The sequence below is a fragment of the Tupaia chinensis genome, unplaced genomic scaffold (genome assembly GCF_000334495.1).
Source record: "Tupaia chinensis unplaced genomic scaffold, TupChi_1.0 Scaffold000257_1, whole genome shotgun sequence".
NCBI classification, from domain to species: Eukaryota; Metazoa; Chordata; class Mammalia; order Scandentia; family Tupaiidae; genus Tupaia; species Tupaia belangeri.
The window spans coordinates 4,703,497-4,723,601 of record NW_006159737.1 but is presented as its reverse complement, the minus strand read 5'-3'; the positions used below and the strand labels follow the sequence as shown (position 1 = coordinate 4,723,601).

At 40.4% G+C, this 20,105-nt stretch overlaps 1 protein-coding gene across 1 annotated transcript in view; it reads right to left on the bottom strand.

The window, feature by feature from the left end:
* Positions 1–19,729, bottom strand: part of TSPAN12 (tetraspanin 12) — an 85,803-nt gene extending 66,074 nt beyond the window's left edge. The window contains 5 exon segments of the mRNA XM_027772160.1: positions 758–893; positions 1,915–1,997; positions 18,166–18,301; positions 19,228–19,396; positions 19,659–19,729. Of these exon segments, the coding sequence (XP_027627961.1) occupies positions 758–893; positions 1,915–1,997; positions 18,166–18,231 (285 nt within the window). The 5' untranslated portion in view covers positions 18,232–18,301; positions 19,228–19,396; positions 19,659–19,729.
* Between the last annotated feature and the right edge of the window lie 376 nt (positions 19,730–20,105).

Below are 20,105 nucleotides of genomic sequence, written 5' to 3'. Positions count from 1 at the left end.
AATCCCTTCTCCTCCATTCTCCTCTTGGGATCTTGGGCACGCACGCACACGTGCCCGCCGTGAGTTTTAAGCCACTGGGTCCGGGACACGAACCGCGGTCGACTACGTGGGAGTCCAGCGACATAGCCATTACGCTAACTGCTGGTTCAAGATTATAGAAACTGAGACGCACTTATTTATGTCCACTAAACTTAGTAGAGGCAGTGCCAGGATTATAATCTATGTCTTCTACCTTGCCATCGAATTTCCACATGGCTTTATACGTTGAGTTTGTTTTTAAACAGAAAAGAAAGAAAGAAACAGAGATTCATTATGACTCTCCAGTTCTCATCCCAATAAGCTCAATGACACTAGAAAAACTCATGCTTTCAAGGGAAAATGTCAGCACACAGCTGGAATGAAATAATCAGTGTACACAGTCTTCAAAATGTTCATGGAAAATGCATAGCTGAAAAAACGATGAGTGAATTTCAGAAATGTTTTTGCACAAAAATAAACGCACACTTTAATTCTATTCTTTCACACACTTCTTGAAGTCCTCTCGTAATTCTGTACCTCATCTTTTGAGCACAGCAAATATGTGTATTGAAATCATCTCTCGTGAAAAGAAAGCTTCCCTTCCCACAGGATGTTGAACAATTACCATAGATTAGAGTTACTGCTATCACAGTTTCCTAATCTTGTGGACTAATGAAAAAATAATACATTACTGGTTGGTCTTTTTAACTACAACAAAGAGAAGATATAAACACCATACCCATGCAAGAAGCAATAGATTTCTTTTCACTGTTCCACAATATCCTAACATCCCCACAATTATAAGGAAACAGCAAACAGCAATCATGACCGGATGAACCACAGGAAAGTAAGTCAAGATGACGGCCTCCTCCACCCTGGAAGAGAAAAAAGAATGTCAAATTTAAAAAAAAAAATGCACCCAAAACGTAGTTCAAGACACAAATGTGATTTGTGTTAATAATTCTTCAGATCATCATGCATCAAGACAGTGACTACACTGTGATTTTTCAAAATCACTGTGCTCTTTTTGTGCTTTTTGGCTTGCTTACTTCGTTTCTGTTTTGTTTGCCATCCCGGAAATGTCCAGTTTGTACCTACTGCCACCTGCTCCCCTCTAAGACCTTTGGAACACCTTCATGAGAACGCTAGAATATACAAGTATCTGAGACAAAGTTTGCCACCACAAGAAAATTTTTTCCAAATAATTGTGGAAGAGCACTACCATCGAAATAGCTGGGGCAAAGTTACTTCTTTATTATTATTACTTATTATTATTTATACATTCAATTACTATACACCATTTAGATTTTTTCTTCTTTTTTTCTTCTTTGAGTTGTTTTTGCTATAGGGCACGTGTACTGACAAGAAAGAGAGAGAGAGACAGAGAGACAGAAAGCGAGAAATCACCCCCCAGGGGGGATGGTCACGCCGCAATCCCTTCTCCTCCATTCTCCTCTTGGGATCTTGGGCACGCACGCACACGTGCCCGGCGTGAGTTTTAAGCCACTGGGTCCGGGACACGAACCGCGGTCGACTACGTGGGAGTCCAGCGACATAGCCATTACGCCAACTGCTGGTCCCACATAATTTAGATTTTTTTTTCAATTGACCCATCATGATATGCACCGCAGACCAGTCCAGTTGAGAATACTATACACATCGTCATCAACAGGTAATAAACTATACCCATGTCCCACAAATGTCTTCCCTCCCTATTTCCCCCCCCAAGATTTCTTCCCCTACACTCTCCCCCTCTCCCACTCTCCTTCCACTTTGTCCCCAATGTCTATAACAATTTTCAATGCTTTTATGTCCTCCAGTCTTTCAAAGTTACTTTGAAAACCAGCATCTGAGGAAACCTAATGAAAGAAATCAATCATTAATTATAAAGCCTACCTTGTTTCCGCCGTTAAGGTCAGAACATTATTTAGGTAGTCCCTCATCCAAGCAGAAACTGCCAACACACTGATGGACATTAACTGAGGATAAACAAATAAAAGCCAGTTACCAAGGATTCATGCAAAATTCACTGCAAGATTAATCATTTTAAAATTACATAATATGTATGCTTTTCCTCACTACTATTGGGTCATTGGAGAAGACATGATGCATTTTTTTCACTGCAAAACATTGCAAAAATACATTACGACTTTTCTGATAACCCAATATTTATAACCTGTTGTAATTTATCACTAATATAAGTATCTGCCATTTCATTTTATTATCATGTCATAGTCACCAAATAGAACACCATTAAATACAACACAGAAAATTAGACCATTAACTGTGGTTGATTCCAGGTTCAGTACAGAAATTGCTCAAAATGAGGTCACAGGATAACTTAATTATTAAACACATAAGGTGAGTGTAAACACACTGCTGTATTTAAAATTAAGGAAGCAATTAAATATTACCAGTGAGCAAATAAACATTGTCAGAAATGTGACAGGACCGTAAGCTAACTTTAAAGGGCTCCTGTTGGCTAAAATTTAAACAATTTGAGCATTAAAAAATAGTAATAATAATAAAGGCACCGGTTTGAAACATCAAAAGTGCTAAAATCTATAAACTCAGAATAATATTTAACAAAACTCCCTGGTCACCTTTGTAGTGTGTTGGATACTTGACTCTATTTGGAAAAGAGATAAGAATCCACTATTTATCCTACCTTTCCTGTGCAAAAATAAAGAGAGAACTTAAGATTCTGTGCAAGTTTTTATAGAAGTTTCTGCCGAAAGCATGTGGAGCATCACCATTTAATATCACCCTCTGAAATAATCGATCCCTAGGAAAATCTACCAAATTGGACAAGCTAGTGGGTCTCAGACCCATCTGTATGTTAGAAACACCGAAAACACGTGGATGAACATAGAAGGTTTAATGCTAAGCAAAGCAGGCCAGACTATAAAAGACACACTTTACATATCCCCGTTCAGTATATACCAACTGCACTTTACGGCAGAAACTGAAAGACTAGAAGATGTAATAGCAGAGACAGCGAGTGTAGATTCTAGAGATTGTATAGGAGAGGGTGCACAGTTGGGGATAGGAGAGAGGGACTCAGAAAAAGAAGTTTTTTTTTTAAAAAAAAGAACACTGAGGGGCCAGCAGGTGGTGTGGTGGTTAGGGCACTGGACTCTCAATTGGTGGAATACGGTTCAAGTCTCAGACTGGGTGGCTTGCTTTCTCTCTCTCTCTCTCTCTCTCTTTCTCTGTGAGTGTGTGTGTGTGTCTGTCTGTCTCTCTCTAGTCAAATAAAAATAAATAAATAATAAATAAATAATTTTATCTAAAAAATCATTTAACAGACACAAGAATGGAAAGTTATTGTGTACAGTAACATCTTTGAGGTACTTGACATGCAACATTTATGCTTTGAAAACCTGCATTACATGCTGAAAAAAATATGATGATTAAATGCAAATTTTAATATATATATATATGTTAAAAAAAAAAAAACATGAACAAAGAAACACCTAAAACTCAAAAAATGACTGAGCTCAGGTCTACCCTGGACCAACTGTTGGAAATGGGGCCTGGCATCAGTAAGTGTCAAAGCTTCACAGATGCAGACAGGGCTGAAAACCACTGTGTCACATGAAAGGCTAATGAGGACTTTTAACATGAAGAGGTGGACTGACAATCCCAGATCCCGTAGATCAGTCTAAGTATCACAAAAAAAGAGATAACCAGACATTATGCATCTCCCGACATGATGCAATCGGGAGTATACAGAAAAGCCTAGGAAGTATTTTACCAAAAAGGCAAACTTGAATCCAATCAAGCCTCCAGCAAAAACTACCAGCTTATAAGAAAGATAGGGGATGGACACAAACTTGTTAAACTGCCACAAGGGGATGCAATCAACAAAATTTGTATCCCCAATTAAAAAATCTGGCAAATGGAAAAAAATAAAAATAAAAAGGAGAAACCGTTTTCGATTAAAAGAGATTTAAGAGATTACCCAAAGCAATATGCCAACCTGATTTGGATTCTGATTTGAACTGCAAAGAAACATTCATGAGACAGCTGGGAGAAATTTTAACATTGATTGAATGTTTAAAAATATTAAGAAATATTTTCATTGTTTCGTTTTAGGTATGGTAATGGATTAGACTTACTTTTTAAAGGGTCCTTACCTTTTAGAAATATGTGATAAAGTCATTATAAGCTAATGATGAAAAGGATATGGTTTAATAAATAATCATGACCAGTAGAGGTTAGATGGAAAGACAAGGAGGGTATGTTGATAATTGTTGAAACTGGGTATTTGCAGGTTAATTATATGAAGAGTCTTCAAAAAGTTAACGAAAAGAAACATGCATGGATTTCAGGGGGTTTTTTGGAACCCAAATAAACTTAAACCCTAACTCTATGTTTCCATGAACATTTTGAAGTCCCACCATAATGAACTTTTTTTTTCATAATTCAAATTTTGTTTTAAATACAATTATCTAAAACATGTTGAAAACAAGCCTTCTTCAAAAGCTTTTCTAAAAGCTGCATGCTATCCCAAGTTCTGAAGGTCTTACTTTTGACATAAAAATCTTTCTAAAATACTTCGAATGCACAATCTAGTAAAATTCAATTTAATCTAATTTTTTAATAATTTCTGGCATCTTGAGGCCAGCCAATGGTGTAATGGTTATGTAGCTGGACTCCTACACAGTCGACTATGGTTCAAGTCCCAGACCTGGTGACTTAAAACTCACACCAGGTGAGTATGTGTGCACACCCAAAATCCCAAGAGGAGAATGGAGGAGAAGGGATTGCGGTATGGCCATCACCCCTGGTGGGTGAGTTCTCGCTTTCTGTCTCTCTCTGCCTGTCTCTACATGTGCCCTATAGCAAAAATCTCTCTCAAATAAATAAATAAATAATTTCTGACATCTCAGTGAACAATAATTGCCATTAGGTTCTACATCTTAAGCATTAAATGCCGATGAAATTACTATGTAAGCTAGGAATAAATCTGTGCTTAGTCAACTTGCTTTCAGGACAAAGGCTCCGAATTAGCACAATGTGCAGAGCTCTACGGCTTCTTGAGCAGTGATGTATGGCTCTGCTTGGAAAACCAGCTAGTGGATTCACTCTTCTATCATTCAGTTACAAATATTTACTCAGCACCTACTGTCTGCCTTGTGCTGTGCGAGATTTCGAGACGTACAAAGAAGAAACAAGATCCCAGCCTTGGAGCCTCGTAGCAGACCCAGGCAATAAATAGATAATAGAAACATGCATACTGTAAAAAAGCACCAGGAAGCACAAAAGGAGAAGAAGCAACCTGTTCGAGGTTTCATAGGCCCTATATGTCAGAACAGGGATTCAAACCTCAGCCATCAAGCTTTGGAACTCCAGGACCTCAGTTCAGAGAATAAGGCCCGTTATTACCCTCACTGTTGTTGGGAATGAAGAGCAGATTATAAACCTCATAAAAGGTACAAAGTGGGTCAGCCAAGGTGGTTAGCCATGTTTCTAGCTTCTGTGTACTTGATGCCTTAACAGCTGTTCCTCATGCCATGCCAGGCAAACCTTGCTCTGGAGAAACCGATAATTCTGAGTCACTTGGCCTTGGCTTTCCGCCATCGCCCACCCCTTCCTTGGGTGGGGTCACTCTCCCAGGGGTGCACTTTTCAAATACAAACCAATAATCCAGAGTCCACACTCCCAGGCACCTCTGTTTTGGGCTCTCTCACTCAATGGCCTAATCACACCTGTCCTGTCTCTGTGATACTTAGGAAGCATTGAAAGACTCACCTACAGCCAAGTAGAGAGAGAGCATATAACCTCTGACTTAGCTGAGAAGCCAATTATTTAAACTGGCCTATTATTCAAGCGGCCAACCCTAAACCTGCTGGCCCTGCCTTGCCCATTCTTTCCTGTGAAAATCAAAATAAGAGTCCTTGCCCTCAGTTCCCCTCTCTCCATCTACCTTGAGACTGAACCCAGTGCTTTCCCTCTTGGTTCCCTGTGGTGAGACATATACTCCCTCTCTTAAGATCTCTGAGTGCAATAATCTACCTTTTCTTTCTTTTTTTTTTTTTTAATGAGACTTTTGCTATAGGGTGTATTAACCTACATTTTCAATGGCTGTAACTCCTGACTGTTGGCCTCAGCATACCTAATTAATGATAGCATACATGTAATAAAACACACAGGGTTAGCAGAGGGCCATGGGCGGCTTGATTAAATTGGAGGTTACATGTTTTCATCCTACTTGGTTGTATGTGGGTCTTTAAATACTTCATAAGTGTCACAAGGACAGGAAAGTCTTTGAACATGATATTTCATTATCTCGAATACTTATAGAAATAACTCTTTCCTTTCTTTATCACTCATCAAAATAATTTCCTCTAATTTTTTTCAGGCTGTTTAGCCAATTTTTAATAGCATAACTCTGACTCGGGGTCAATAAATTATCTGATTCTTCAGTGTGTATAAGCTCTGAAGTGGTTGCCATCATACACTTTCCTTCCATTAATAACAAAACAACGTGCATTTTTTATTATGGCCAGAGGGTATGTGCACTCGCCAGAGAAAAAAAGGGGTAAGGGTAAGGAAGAAAGCGCTTCCAAATGGACCATGTAGCAATCTCTTTCCTTCCATTTCTCCATTTTGTCAGGTTTTGGGACATATATATATATATATATATTTATATATGCACCTGTGCCCAGTGTGTTTATCAAGTCACTGGGGCTGGGGTTTGAATCATGATCAGCCTTATGGTATCTGACTCTCTTAACTACTAGGCCATGGGGCTGGCCTGTGTATTTCTTTTAAATAACATATTTCAAGACATTTCTTATATTATAGAATGATTAAAAGTCTGAGCTTTGAAGTATTCTTCCATTCAAAACCTGTATATTGGTCACTTGTTTACCAGGTACTGGGCAGTACACAGTGATGAGACACAGTGATGAGCAGTCACAGCCACAGCACTGTCTCTCCAGGGGAAGTTAAGTCTTGAAGAGGACACCCATGAATCAACTTGTACACGGTATAAATACGTAACTGCAAATTTTAACAAGTGTTGGGAAGGTATAGTATAATTTTCTTGAACAACTCCTTTTAGAGTGCATGACTTATTCTACAGAGTCAAAGGGACTTCTCTGGCAGAGTTTAGTAGTAAAGAATAATTATCAAGTTAATTGGAGAGGGGAGGTGTTGAAAAGAACATTTCAGTTAGAAAGAAGAGTAAAGGGAAAGAAGTCCCAGGATAAAAGTCACCATATATTCAAGGAAAATTGGCACAAGGTAAGAGTGGAAAGGCAGGCAGGAGTCAGATCACAGAACATGTTAGAAGCCATTGTAAGGTGTGTGATCTTGGCCCTAATGGCAATGAGATGCCATTCAATTTCAAATTCCAGCTAGGAATCCAGCTCCATTCCTTTTTAGCTAGATGACTTTGGACATGCCATTTAATATTTCCTAAGGCTTTGCTTTCTCACCTACTAAATGTTATAATACTAAATCCTACTAAGTAGAGGATTTATATGATGAAAAAATAGAGTAAGGGGACCAGGAGATGGCATAATGGTTACACTGCTGAACTCCCACATAGTGGACAGCAGTTTGAGTCCTGGACCTTAAAATACATGCCAGACACATGGGCATGCATGTCCAAAATGCTGAGAAGAGAATGGAGGAGAAGGGACTGTGGCCTGGCCATCCCCCTGGGGGGTGATTTTTCACTTCCTGTCTCTCTGTCTCTCCAGCAAGCATACATGCCCTATAGCAAAAATCTCTCTAATAAAAGCAAATAGTTAAAAAAAGAAAGAAAAAGTAGAATAAGACTCATATTACCTATTGTTACTGTAAATCACCTGGACCTAAAAACTTGCTCTTTTTTATTTTTATTTTTTTTTTAGGTCTTTGCCATAGGGCGTGTGTGTACTTGCTGAAGTGAGACAGAGAGAAACGGTCTTCCTTGAAAATTTGACACTAGACAAGTTTTCAATCAGGTTAGAAATGAAGAGTCAGAAAGTTGTTGTTGTTTTAATTATTAATTTAATTTTATTTACCTTTGTTATTACTTTTTAATTTTACTATAGGGCACACTCACTCACCAGAGAGCGACTAGGAGCAAGAGACAGAGAGAAAATGAGAAAGCAAGACACCAGACCCAGAACTCGAACCACAGTCAGTCCTGTGGGAGTTCAGCACCCCAATCACATCTGCTGGCCTAATGGTCAGATATTTGAAGGACTACCCGTGGATAAAGCTGGGAGACTTGTGTCACAGTTACCCTCTAGACTATTGGGGCTATTTTCAATCTCAGCATCTCTAAAGCTGAACTCACATGCATTCCTTTCAAAGCCTATATGTTCCTCCCATTCCTTTTTCTGTCTCAGTAAACGGTAATCCTTCAGTCACATAAACTGGCAGCTTGGCAGGCAGCCTGAACTTCTCCCTCTTCCTCAGCCCCCTCTTCTAATAAGCTTCAGGTCCATTAGATTGTTCCTGCAAGGCAACTGGAGAGTTCCTCCCCATTTCCTGCTGCTTCTGGCTAGGTCCGGGTCTTTATCCTCTCTTGTCAGGCAATTACAATCAGCTGAGAATAGAACTCTACACCTCACAGATTCCACTTCCAATTTATCCTTCGGTTACCTTTAATGAACGTATATCAAGTTCTCCAGCTTACAGTTACCAGTCATGAGTCCTCCCAGTTACCATTTCCTCTTCCTCTGCCCCAGAACTCTCCCTCCCCACCCCCGCCCAGAACTCTTGAGCAAGGAATACAAGGCCCTCTCCAGTCACCTTTAACCTACCTCTTGGGCCCTGTTTCCTGCCAGCTCCCTCCCACACTCGGACACCAACAAAACTGCTTGGATATCTCCCAAATACACCATGCAGACCTCCCATGCCCCTGCATCTTCACTCATGCAGTTTCCTCTGCCTGGAATGCCATCCAGCCCCAGTCTCTCCACCTTCGCAAGCCAAGCAACTTCTACTTCTCCTGTAAGGGTGGCTCAAACATCAGCTCCCGTGGGAACATTTTCTCCCAACTCCTTTCTTACTCACAGGCCTCCTCCTTCACAATGTTTTCTGTACAGACCTCATAGAGGTCTTACGGCTTCCTGTTTTACCATCCACTCACCAGTTCATCCCAGTAAAGGATGCAGACCATTGTTTATTTCTCCAGCACATAGTCAAGTACCAAGCTCGGCAACCAGGCCTAATACATGCTAGGTGAATGAATGAGGAAAGAATTAAAGGAAGATGGTTTCAACGTGCCAGAAAATAAAAATAACTATTAGAGATCTTAACCAAATTGGAAGATTTTTTTTAACAAGAGCTAAGCTTCCTATCACTGGAAATTTTCCAATAGAAAGATGCTTGCCAATTGATGATGTCAAAGATTTATACAGTTTCATCAAGTTAGAAGTTGGCTTGGATGTTGTCAAAAATTCCTTTGAACTACAAACTTTGCATTCTATCTGCCTCATTGTTTTTTTCAGAGATGCATCTGAAGCATTGCAGCTGTGCACAGAACATTAGTTAAAATAAATATTAAACACAAAGTCTCACCTATAGTAAAAAAGTAATTCTGAGAATAAATGGCTTTTCTTAAGGCATTAATATTAAGCATCTGAAAACAGTTTCATCCTCAAAAAGTTATTTAATCACTGAGGTCGAGAATAACAGTTACAATAAATACAAAGCATGCCTATAGCAAGAAACTAAACTGAGACTTGGGCACCTCAATAACTACTCCTGATGTTATTAAATCTAGAAGCATAAGTTACGTGAGCAAATTGAGACTTACTAATACTGGACTTTTCTGTTAATTTTCAAATCAATAACTAAATACTTATTCAACTATCATTCACTGAATTGATGACTAAACAACGATGACTAAATTGCTAGGAACATTGTAGTTAGCATATGCAAACAGACTTATAATGTCTTACATCTTTTTCCAGGATTTCAACAAATTTGAAGCTCAAAGAAATATTTTTGAAGTAGTACATATAGGGGCCATCAGGTTGTGCAGTGGTTAAGGTGCTGGACTCCCACATGGCCAGCCATAGTTCAATTCCTGGTCCTAGTGGCTTGAAACTCACACCAGCATGAATGCATGCATGCCCCAAACCCCGAGATGAGAATGGAGGAAAGGGGACTGCGATATGGTCATCCTCCCTGAGGAGGTGATTTTTCACTTTCTTTCTGTCTCTCTCTGTCTCTCTCTGTCTCTCCGGAAAGCACAGTGCCCTATGGCAAAAATCGCTCTCTGAAAAAAAAAGGACATACATTACTTTATAGAAATGTATTTAATACATGACTTAGATGACATTTGACACATTCTGCCTTGTGAAATTCTTATAAAATGCTAGGCACCAACAAATATTTGGAAATAGGAAGTGTACTGTGGTAGGAACATGGCCTAGTTCTGTTTGACTCCAATTATGTAAAACAAGCCTTAAATCAAGTTGTTGTTTAAGTCAGAATCATATATATGTATGCACATTCCCTAAATTTATTATGAAAAGTGTACCTAGAATTCCCACAAAACAGGGCACTGTGAAAAAAAAAGAAAAGCTTTTAAGTCCTTCTACTATCTGCAATATATAAAATATTGTTTCAAATAAGATGACAGCCACATAAATAATTTCTGTTCAAGGATAACAGATGTCTAAACCACCTAGCTGAATTTTCCGTGTCAAATCTGTAGACAAAGAGCAAAATGCAAAAGCGAGCCCTAGATCTTAGTTACAATTCTATCTCTACGCAGAGAACTTGGAAAAATAGTTCAAACTTTCAGAATCTTTGTTTGCTCATCTTGAAAATGGAGATATTGGACTTGGAGCTTTCCTTCCTTAAGAAAAAAGGATTTAAATTTTTACTGACGGAAATAGAATGGTAAGATCAAGTCTTGGTTATCTGTAGCCTGGCAGCACAGCGGGAAGTACTAGCAGTCACGTGTCTGTTCCATATTGCGATGCCTGATGAGGTCTGGAGTTTTGTCAACTCATGCCTTCTTGGCTTTCCTTCTACCAGCAGACAGGTAGAAGAAAATACACCAAACAGAGCATGCTATTTGCTGATGCCGTGAAGGAACAGATGATGTAATGATGTCTGGAGTAAGGTCCAGAGAGGACTCATGGGTATCATTTAGGCATGAATATCTATTTTTAGGGCTGAATAGATCAATAGTTCCCTGGAGTTGTTCTGACTAGCAGTTTTCATTGGTCATCATGTTTCTCTATAGACAGGCTGGCCACGCTTCCTGCTCTGACCAGGAGAGACCCACTTGAATCTTCTGTTATTCTGGCATAACTTCTGGCAGAGCCATCCCCATCACCTCACTCTCTTCCTTGGTAAAGTATATGGTCACCCTGTAGGGTGCAAGTAAAAGAAAGGCAATGTCCTCATTCTACATGGTGGTTTCTGCGCAATCCAAATGCAATATACTCCGCTTCCTCTAAGTCTCAATTCAGGATTATTCCCAAGTGGAGTTAGATGAGTGAGGGGCCTTTTGCTCCAGGATGCTTCAGAGAGTCCACCAGCAGGGAGTGGCTCAAATTTGGCTCAGCTGAGCCACACACCTTGAGACTTATGTCATCGTTTCCATGGTGAAAGGTTTGAAAGGTTATTTTAAAAGAGCATAAATACGTGTTGAAGGGCTCTCTGATAACGCCTGAGGAAAAGATTAAAAAAAAAAAAAAGTTGAATGCTCTTCATAGTATTAATTTGAGGATGTCGATTGAGAAAGTAGTATTTTAGTATTTTGAACATTGGACGGTGGCATGGCAGTAAAATACAACGCTCTGAGAGGCTGACCCACATGGGAAGGTTCCTGGATTGTATCCACAGTCCTCCCTGAGAACCTTAAACTTCTATTGTGTCCAAGATCCAGGACTGGCTGAAGCCAGGACCGGATCATGGCTTCAAGATCTTATTGTTAAGGGCGCTGTCTCTTTCTCCCTCTGTCTCTTTGTCTCACTCACTGAATAACTAAAGAAATAAACTTTAAATCCAGCCATTTTTAATTAATTAATTAATTAAAATTAAAAGGAGTTTCTTAATATGACTATAGAAATGTCCTGTGAATGCCAACTTCCACTTGCCAAAAATTCAACTCTTTAGGGTCTACATGGGTCAAATACCTACGGTTCACTACATGTGGGCAGAGAAAAAGAAACCCTGAGCCTCCTGTTGCTTCATCTACCTCACATATATGCCAAAAACGTGAACTAGATTTCCTGTTCACTTTTTAGGCTTTCTTATACAAGTCTCTTTTCATATTTAACCATACTTCTGACCTATTGCTACTATTTTCAGTAATGGCAAGTATAAAACAATGGCTCTTGGGCCAGCAGGTGGTGTGGTGGTGAAGGTGCTGGACTCTCACACAGCTGACCATGGTTCAAGTCCTGGATCTAGCAGCTTGAAAATCATACCAGGCACATGTGCATGCATGCCCAAAATCCCATACAGAGAAAGGATTACACCCCTGGGAGGTGATTTTTCACCTTTTCTCTTTCTTTCTCTCTTCAGTGAGCACATGCACCCTATGGGGGGAAAATTAGCTCTTATCTGATGATAAAAAATGGCAGTTAGAAAAAACTACAGATGGGATATCATAATTTTAGAAAATTATAAACACATATTCAATGAATGTTAAATGGTCACCAATTTCAGGATTTTTTTTAAACCCACATTTATCTACACTTGTAATAGTAAAGAATTATCATTAAGAAGAACAAACACTCAAATCATAAAACTACCAAAGTTATTTTTAAAATGGAAAAGGCCAGCAGATGGTGTGGACATTAAGGTGGTTGGATTCCACATGGCTCACTCCATGGTTCAAGTCCTGGACTCGGTGGCTTGAATATTACACTGGGCATGTGTCCTTGTGCACCCAAAATCCTGAGAGGAGAGGGGAAGAGAAAGGATTGAAACATAGCCATCTCCTGGAGGGTGAGGGTGATTTCACACTTTCCCTGTCTTTGTCTCTGTCTCTCCCACAAGGACCTGTGTCCTATGACAAAAACCTAAATAATAATAATAATAATAATAATTAAATTAAATTTAAATTTAAAAATAACATAAATGAGAACTACTTTCCTCTCCAAAGCCAGGATATGATATTCGGTTTAATGTGCGGGTTCAACACAACATTGGTTTGTCTACTTGCAACTTCAATTCAAAGCCAGTACTGAAGTTTTGCTCTTCAAGATGTGGTTCTGGGACCAGCAGCCTCAGTTAGAAATGCAGACTCTCTGGCCCAATCTGGAGATAACAAAATCTGAATCAGCATTTTCACACAAGATGCCCAGGTAATTTGCATGCACACTGAGGTTTGAGACACACAGCGTTAGAGGACTTGGAATGAGCAGGTGGACAGCTAATCCCTTCCTACTGGGGATGTTTACTTGATTTCTCCACTGCAAATAAATTCACCACTGTTTCCAGCAGTACAACTTTTACTGCACTTGGAGAAAAATCAAGCTAGATTTTGAATCCCTGGTCTGCTACTTTCTAGCAAGGTACAGAACTTCTCTAAGTAACAGTTTCTTTACCTAGGGGGAGAGAGAAAAGAGAAATAAGAAAGAAAATCATTATACAAGGCTGTTAGAAGGATTAAATGGAAGAGTAATATAAGGATGCCTACAGCTGAAAATGACTTCAGACGTAGAAATGAAATATAGATTGTCAACATTTTAATGATAAAGGATGATGCTGGTTTCCCAAAGATAACACATACATTTCATAGAATTCTAACAAAAATCCCAACAGAAATCCGGGAGGCTAAGTCAGAAGGCCCTGTGAGCTCAGGGCCTCTATGAGTAATGTAGAGAAGAGACCCTGTCCAGAAGAGCCAAGGATGGTGGTGTACACCTGCGATCCCAGCTATTACAGAGTCTTAGACAGGAGTCTCACGACAGAGCAATACTCCTGTCTAAAACATACATACACACATACACACAGCCCACAGAAAAGAAAAACTCCTATACATTTTTAATTAGACCGAATACTTTAAAATTCCAAGGGCAAAATGCAACTTTAACCAAGACATGGAATGCTGATATTTTCAAAGAACAGAATATATATAAAATTCCATAGGAAAAAATTACATTAGAATATATTAAAAATATATTAAAATGCATTATTATTGTATAGCAACAGACAATGTAAGTGAAATCAACAAATAGGATAAGCCTAAATGATAAATATGAAAAATGAAATATATGTGTGCTCACTCTCGGGCTCACAGGTAGTGAAAGAGGTATCAAATAATAACAGTAAGATAACACTCTAAAGCCTTCAGATTGACAAAAACTAAGAAGTGCCATAATAAAAACAAGACAGAAACAAAGATTTGTATACATATAATGGGGTATATTGGTGCTTTTATTTCTAGGAGACAGATCCCCTGTACAAGCTTGCTGGGTCAAAGATATTAGAGCAGTGCGGGACCAGCAGTTAGCTTAATGCCTATGTCGCTGAACTCCCACGTAGTCCACCGCATTTCGAGTCCCGGACCCGGTGGCTTAAACTCACGCCAGGTACGTGCGTGCCCAATATCCCGAGAAGAGAAAGGAGAAGGGATTGCGGAGTAGCCATCCCCCTCGGGGGGTGATTTCTCGCTTCCTGTCTCTATGTCTCTCTCTGTCTTTCTGGCGAGCACACGTGCCCTATAGCAAAAACCTCTCCACAAAAAAAAAAAAAAAAGATATTAGAGCAATGCTAATCATACTAGCAGTACTAATTGTAACAATAGCAGTCGCTACTATTACTACCACAGAGATAGCAGCAATCCCTCTGCTAGTAATTTTGGATTATTTTGTTGGAAGGCAGGTGATATTGGAAAAGCGAGCAGGAGAATGAGAGAAGCCACCCAAAGAAATCAACAAATCAGAACACACACATAGAGAGGTGAGGCACAGGATAACAACAACAAAAACGTTTACATTTTCTAGGCGCACAAAGAACCCTGGAAGTGTTTAAGGAATAGTTGTTCTTAAGCAGATTTCATCTTTCAGAAAACCCATACTGTTGTTAAGCGGTTTGCAATTTTCTCTCCCACATTAGGAATCTTTCCAAAGCTTTATTCTTTATTAAGCAAGAACTTCTCTAAGTAACAGTTTCTTTACCTAGGGGGAGAGAGAAAAGAGAAATAAGAAAGAAAATCATTATACAAGGCTGTTAGAAGGATTAAATGGAAGAGTAATATAAGGATGCCTACAGCTGAAAATGACTTCAGACGTAGAAATGAAATATAGATTGTCAACATTTTAATGATAAAGGATGATGCTGGTTTCCCAAAGATAACACATACATTTCATAGAATTCTAACAAAAATCCCAACAGAAATCCGGGAGGCTAAGTCAGAAGGCCCTGTGAGCTCAGGGCCTCTATGAGTAATGTAGAGAAGAGACCCTGTCCAGAAGAGCCAAGGATGGTGGTGTACACCTGCGATCCCAGCTATTACAGAGTCTTAGACAGGAGTCTCACGACAGAGCAATACTCCTGTCTAAAACATACATACACACATACACACAGCCCACAGAAAAGAAAAACTCCTATACATTTTTAATTAGACCGAATACTTTAAAATTCCAAGGGCAAAATGCAACTTTAACCAAGACATGGAATGCTGATATTTTCAAAGAACAGAATATATATAAAATTCCATAGGAAAAAATTACATTAGAATATATTAAAAATATATTAAAATGCATTATTATTGTATAGCAACAGACAATGTAAGTGAAATCAACAAATAGGATAAGCCTAAATGATAAATATGAAAAATGAAATATATGTGTGTATACATACATATATATATACACAAACATATATATATTATATATATTATATATTATATATATATATATAATATGTATATACTCACTCTCGGGCTCACAGGTAGTGAAAGAGGTATCAAATAATAACAGTAAGATAACACTCTAAAGCCTTCAGATTGACAAAAACTAAGAAGTGCCATAATAAAAACAAGACAGAAACAAAGATTTGTATACATATAATGGGGTATATTGGTGCTTTTATTTCTAGGAGACAGATCCCCTGTACAAGCTTGCTGGGTCAAAGATATTAGAGCAGTGCGGGACCAGCAGTTAGCTTAATGCCTATGTCGCTGAACTCCCACGTAGTCCACCGCATTTCGAGTCCCGGACCCGGTGGCTTAAACTCACGCCAGGTACGTGCGTGCCCAATATCCCGAGAAGAGAAAGGAGAAGGGATTGCGGAGTAGCCATCCCCCTCGGGGGGTGATTTCTCGCTTCCTGTCTCTATGTCTCTCTCTGTCTTTCTGGCGAGCACCCGTGCCCTATAGCAAAAACCTCTCCAAAAAAAAAAAAAAAAAAGATATTAGAGCAATGCTAATCATACTAGCAGTACTAATTGTAACAATAGCAGTCGCTACTATTACTACCACAGAGATAGCAGCAATCCCTCTGCTAGTAATTTTGGATTATTTTGTTGGAAGGCAGGTGATATTGGAAAAGCGAGCAGGAGAATGAGAGAAGCCACCCAAAGAAATCAACAAATCAGAACACACACATAGAGAGGTGAGGCACAGGATAACAACAACAAAAACGTTTACATTTTCTAGGCGCACAAAGAACCCTGGAAGTGTTTAAGGAATAGTTGTTCTTAAGCAGATTTCATCTTTCAGAAAAACCATACTGTTGTTAAGCGGTTTGCAATTTTCTCTCCCACATTAGGAATCTTTCCAAAGCTTTATTCTTTATTAAGCAATGATGACAAAATCGTAGTAATTCTAGGGCTCGAACTTCAGTATGTCTGTAAGATAAAGGCACTGCCTAGGGATAAGAAAGCTGAATTGTGTTGCTGGCTCTGCAAGTACTGGACGATGTGACCTTTGACAGTCACTTAACCTGTGCCGAATTTCCTTATTTGCAAAGGAAGCAAGTTCCATCAAACCAGTTAATGATTCTACAATTAGAAGGCATCATGTTGAAAAACTAGTGAATTGGAGTGATCATTACACATTTTTTAAGAATAGATTTCATACTCTTTATATCTTGTAGCTAATCAGATAATTTAATGATCTACTTAATTTTAAGAACTAAAAACTACACTAAGATCAATTAATGACTTTACATTTCCAAATGGTGACTATAACTACACAATGCTTTAATTTTCGTGTTGAGGACAAAATGCTGCTGCCATAGATATCTTTCAAATTGCTCACTGAAGCGAGGCTTAATTTGTCACCTTAAAAGCATGACATCCACAAGAAGCAGTTCAACCAAAACTTCATCTTCTAAAGGTCACATGTATTAGCCGTAGGAAAAAAGGACAGTCTATGCCAGTCAACCAAATAAATAAATCACATATTAAAATTTCTAACAGAAATTTTTGAATAATAATTATTCATACAAAATGGCAAAAATAATAATCTGCTTAAGCATGACAACACTCTGAAGTAATACTCTAAGTTTTAATTTGTATATTTCCTAAGTTTCAAAAAACAAGTGATTATTAATAACACTTTATGAAAATTTATGCCTGGACATAAAATGTAAAACTCTTAAGGCATGAAGATTTCCATGAGCTTCTTAAATTTTATGTATTTTATTTCCTTAAATGGTTCTGGGATTTTCCAAAAGCATACACAAAGTTCCTTAAGCATTGCCAAGGTAGCAATAGTTACACAAAAACCATCTTTCAGATTATAGGAACTCTCCTGAAAAAAATCCCCGGTCTTTCTGCTAGGAGATCTGGGTGTGAATTCCTACAAATAGAACTGCTTGGACCAACCAGATTGTCAAGGCTGGGGTGGTAAAGAAACAATGTATGTATGGTTTGCACAGTTATCTGAAATCCCTGCAAAGAAGTGGTTCCCTAAGTAGTATGTCATAATTTCCTTATCTCTGAGTACAAGCACGTGTATTTATTTATATCCCTAGATTAACTTCAAGTCTAATTTTACCGCCCCTCGGATCCAAGGCTGGATTTCTTTTTTCTAATTACAAAATGCAACTTGATCTAGATCAAAGGCATTTTAAGAAGGTCAAATTTTACTTCTCTGAGAAACAGAGGGTGTGATTCCACGTAATGAATGAATGCTTAGCCATGCCCTTTGGCGCAGTATTTGGTGGCTGCAGAAAACCAGGTCCAACCATCTCCACCTGTTGGCGCAGTAGAACTTACCCAAAAGAGCAGATTGAGGGCATAGAGCAGGCAGCGCAGGCACTTCACCGAATCTTCTCTGGCCATTGTGAGCCCCGGAAGGGAGAAACCCCATCGTCTCAACACATCCTACTCCCACGGGCAAAACAGCAGCGATCTGCTGGGGTCATGGGAGAGAACAGAGGACCGACTCAGCACCTCTGCCCACTGCGCGTCCTCGACTGGCTGCAGAGGGTCCCGAAGCCTAGGTCATTCGAGATATCGCTTAATGGAAAATCATTTGTTCAAGTCATAATAGTAACTAAACTCTCCTAAGTTCCCAACCGGCTTCAGATAACACCTGCTGAGAAGAGAAAAGATCGACTCCCAGGATGAATGAAGGCGCACAGTCAACTCGCGTTCTCAGGGGACACGCGGCAGGGGCCCTCTGCATTCTGATGAGACGCTCTTTAAAACCTCCCTCTCTCCATGCCCCTCCTCGGGGACAGCCCTGCTCCGAACTGTCCTGAAGATTAGAAACTACATTGTCCCACCTCCCCCCCACCCCCGACGTCACAGGCGCCACCAGCGAGCCCGAGGACGCTAGTGCCCTTCGCGTTAGGACGCTTCCCGAGCCCCCCAACTCCGCACTATCCCAACTCCGCACCCCACCCCTCAGTGCTAGGATGTGAACGCAGACAACTGGAGGGGGCGCAGCACGGACCCTGGGATTCGGCCCGATGACTAGGGTTTCTTTGGGAGAACGTGAGAAATGATGTTTTCAGCCCCAGAATGATGGATTAGACTGGTGCGGGGGGTGGGGAGGGGGCGCCGGGGAATTAGGGCCAGTGCAGCTGTGCAGACGCTGGGTTAGTCATTCATATACTCCACCCACCCCCAAACCCGTTCCTCTGGCCGCTGCAGCGACCCGGAGCTCCAAGCTGCCCTCCGAGCACAAAGCGAGCGCGGTCACCCGCCCCGCCACCGCGTCCGCGCGCCCCCGGCAGGGCGCGGGGGGAAGCGGGAGCTCCACCGCCAGCCTTTAAGTAGTTTAGCACACTGCGTTGGCGAGCTGCTGAGACAGCGGGAGGCACGACCACTCACCGTCGCTGCTGGTCTCCTTGCCCCACTCCTGGCGGGGGACAGTTGGGAACGCACGGCGAGGTCTCATCGGGGCAGAGGCGCTCCACCCGGGGAGCCGAAGAGCTGCATTGGCTCAAGCTGCAGACGCTTCCTTCTCTTCCTCTCCCCCGGTCGCCGCCGTCGCCGCCTCCTGGGTCAAAGAAAAAAAAAAAAAAAAAGTCCTGGGCAGCAGTTGCTGGAAAGTCTCTGCTAAGCCACCTCCCAGCGCCGCTGTCCCTCCCAAGCCCTCGCCAAGTCCGGACGAGGCAGCGGCTGCAGCCAGGGCCAGCTCTACAAACTCTCAGCGCATGCTCGGGCCGCTGGCTGCCCGGGTTGGGTCCTAGTAAGTGTTATGTCCCCCTCACCGGGCGTGAGCCCCCAAAGGGACGTCCCACCTCTTAGAAGACACTGACCAGAAAGAGAGCCTAGGAACTTGGGAGAAACCCGAGCGGTAAAGCTCTTTAAAATGGTGGTGTCGGAGAAATGGGGGCTGGGTTATAACCATAGGGAAACAAGCTTTTATTATATGAAAATATTTGTGTTTGAGAAGGGGGGTGAAGGGGGACCCAACCCAATTCCTGCAGTGAGAAACTAGTTTTCACAACCTTTATGGAGCCACCTCCTGTGATTTGTCATGAACATAGTGACCTATGATCCTTAATGTCTTGTTTCCCTATTTAAAAAAAAGAAAGAAAAAAAAAAAAAAAACCTTCTTTTTCACTTCCATACTACACTAATAGCATTTATGTGAACACCAGAGTAATCATGTCAAGTCTGATATCCGGATAGGGAGCAAGGACATTTTTAACTTTCACAAGGAATACAAAATTCCCAAAATTTCTCCCAGTAAAATTTTTATT